This window comes from Petaurus breviceps, unplaced genomic scaffold (assembly GCF_028583685.1).
Source record: "Petaurus breviceps papuanus isolate PSGF00001 unplaced genomic scaffold, PetGlider_PUasm1.0 387, whole genome shotgun sequence".
NCBI lineage: Eukaryota > Metazoa > Chordata > Mammalia > Diprotodontia > Petauridae > Petaurus > Petaurus breviceps.
In genome coordinates this window covers 261,805-263,865 of record NW_027186308.1, presented here as the reverse complement: position 1 = coordinate 263,865, position 2,061 = coordinate 261,805, and the positions used below count along the sequence as shown (strand labels likewise).

At 54.2% G+C, this 2,061-nt stretch overlaps 1 protein-coding gene across 1 annotated transcript; it reads right to left on the bottom strand.

The window, feature by feature from the left end:
* Positions 1-337: 337 nt before the first annotated feature.
* Positions 338-1,216, bottom strand: LRRC3 (leucine rich repeat containing 3). Its single transcript, XM_069100263.1, has one exon. It carries the CDS (start codon positions 1,214-1,216, stop codon positions 338-340), a length of 879 nt encoding a protein of 292 aa, XP_068956364.1.
* Between the last annotated feature and the right edge of the window lie 845 nt (positions 1,217-2,061).

Genomic DNA, 2,061 nt, shown 5'->3' with positions numbered 1-2,061 from the left:
AGCTCTCTGAGGAGCAGCCACAAGAGGCCCATGTCAGCTTCCTTTCCTCCTTAATCTCAATAAGAGTCCTGAGCTTTGGGTGGCCCTAGGAGTCATCCAAGCTGGCCAGCTCTGGCCCCTCCATGGGGCCTCAGGGAGGTCTTCACTAACCTCTTCCTAGTTCTTCAGGGATCCTACTCAGACATGGATGACTAGGGGCCTGTGTGTTTTTGACAAATGCACCTTTAGAAGAAAACCCAGTAAAATTGAGAGCAGCCTGCTGGAGATGTGACTGCTGTCCCCTCAGCCCAGGCTCATGGGAAACCTCTGCGCAGATGGCAGGTCTGGGAGCCTGTCACTACAGCTCTGGGGCTGTGCTGGCAGCACCGTCGATGGCCAGGGTGCCAGGAGACATGTTCTTCAGGTACTCCAGGTGCTTCCTGGCATCTTCCTGGTTCTGCCGCACATAGTGTATGATGTAGGTGATAACCATGGCAAACCAACCAAACATAGTAATGAACATGGCGATGTCCGTGGTCTTGTGGCGGGAGCTGCAGAAATTGGCCCCTGAGTCAAGGACTTGCACCAGAGGCTTCCCTATGGCTTCTTCCTGCACGGATGTCTGGCAGGCCATCTCATTAACTGACACGGGATCCAGTTTCAGTTCCCAAAGGACCTCCTGCAAGGTGCATTCACAATGCCAAGGGTTATGTGACAGGCGGATCTTGGCCTTCAACCTGCCCAGTGCCTCCTTGGGAAGGCTCCGGAGATGATTGTGGGAGAGGTCCAGCAACCTGAGGCCATTTGACAGGCCCTGAAAGGCTGCCACATCCAGCTTCTCGATCGTGTTCTGGGATAGGTCTAGTTCCTGCAGGAGGGTCAAGCCTGAAAATGCATGGCTTGGGATCTGGGTGAGCTGGTTGGCATCAAGCTTCAAGAATACGGTGTCCTTGGGTATGTCCCTTGGGATTTCCTTGAGGTTCTTTGAACTACAGTGGACAGTCATCAGACCACTGCCATCAGAGCACAAGCAATTTGGGGGGCAGGAGGTGCCCAGGGGGAGGGAGAGCAGGAGGAGGAAGATGCAGAGAGCCCCCCTGAAGGGCACCAGTGCCAAAGCCTGAAGGTCTGCCCCCATCCGCAGCATTCTGATCACTGTGCCCAGGGATTCTTTGGGGTGAGCATGACAGCTGGCTTCTCCCAGAGTCGAGCAATTTCTTCTTAGCTTAGCTTCCATCAATCCCAGGTCACCCCACATGGATTCTCTAGAAACAGAAGACTTGCCACCTTTTCTGACATCCCCAAATGTACCATGCCAATCCTAGAGAGAGAGAGAGAGACAGACAGAGGGGGGGGGGGAGGGAGGGAGAGAAGGAAGAAGGGAGAGAGAGGGAGGAGTGGGCAGTGCCAAAGAGACTTTAGTGACTGTGCATGCTACAGCCTGAATCTGAATAGGAGAGTGGAGAAGTGGGAATGCACATGACACTGGAAGACGTGGGCTCTGGGCCTGACAGAGATGAAGCCTCCATCTATACCTATCACCCGCTGGCAGTTTCCTTGCCCTGTTAAAAACTGCTCAGTCAGTCACTGCTTAACATTAAGCCAATTCAACAAGTATGCAGTAGGTGCCTACTATGTACCAGACTTGTGCTCAGCCCTTGGATTTCTCTGAGGCAGTGAGGCTGGTGGGAAAGAGCAGTGAACCTGGAGTCAGGGGACCTGTGTTAGAGGCCCAGCTTAGCCACCTGTCTGGGGGGACCAAGGTCAGAGACCACTTTCACTTTGGGGCCAGTGAGCAGCCAGACGTTGCTTCCTAGTGTCTGTTATTCAGAGGAAGCCTTGCACCCCCAGATCACCCAGGGTCACCCCTGCTGGGGACAAGATTTCCAAATCTCACTCTAAGAATAAAAGGGGAAGGAACCCGTGTCCTGCCCTCCCTGTCAGCTCTGCCCCCTAGTCAGGCATTTGGCAAGGCTGGTGGGACCAGAGCCCTTAGTCCTGGCCAGTTTGAGAGAGCCCAGGGAAGGGCCTGAAGAGAGACAGAGAGAGACAGAGAGAGACAGAGAGAGAGACAGAGAGAGA

Excerpts from the sequence above, each read along its gene's own strand:
- LRRC3 (XM_069100263.1), bottom strand. The coding sequence starts at position 1,216 with ATGGAAGCTAAGCTAAGAAGAAATTGCTCGACTCTGGGAGAAGCCAGC.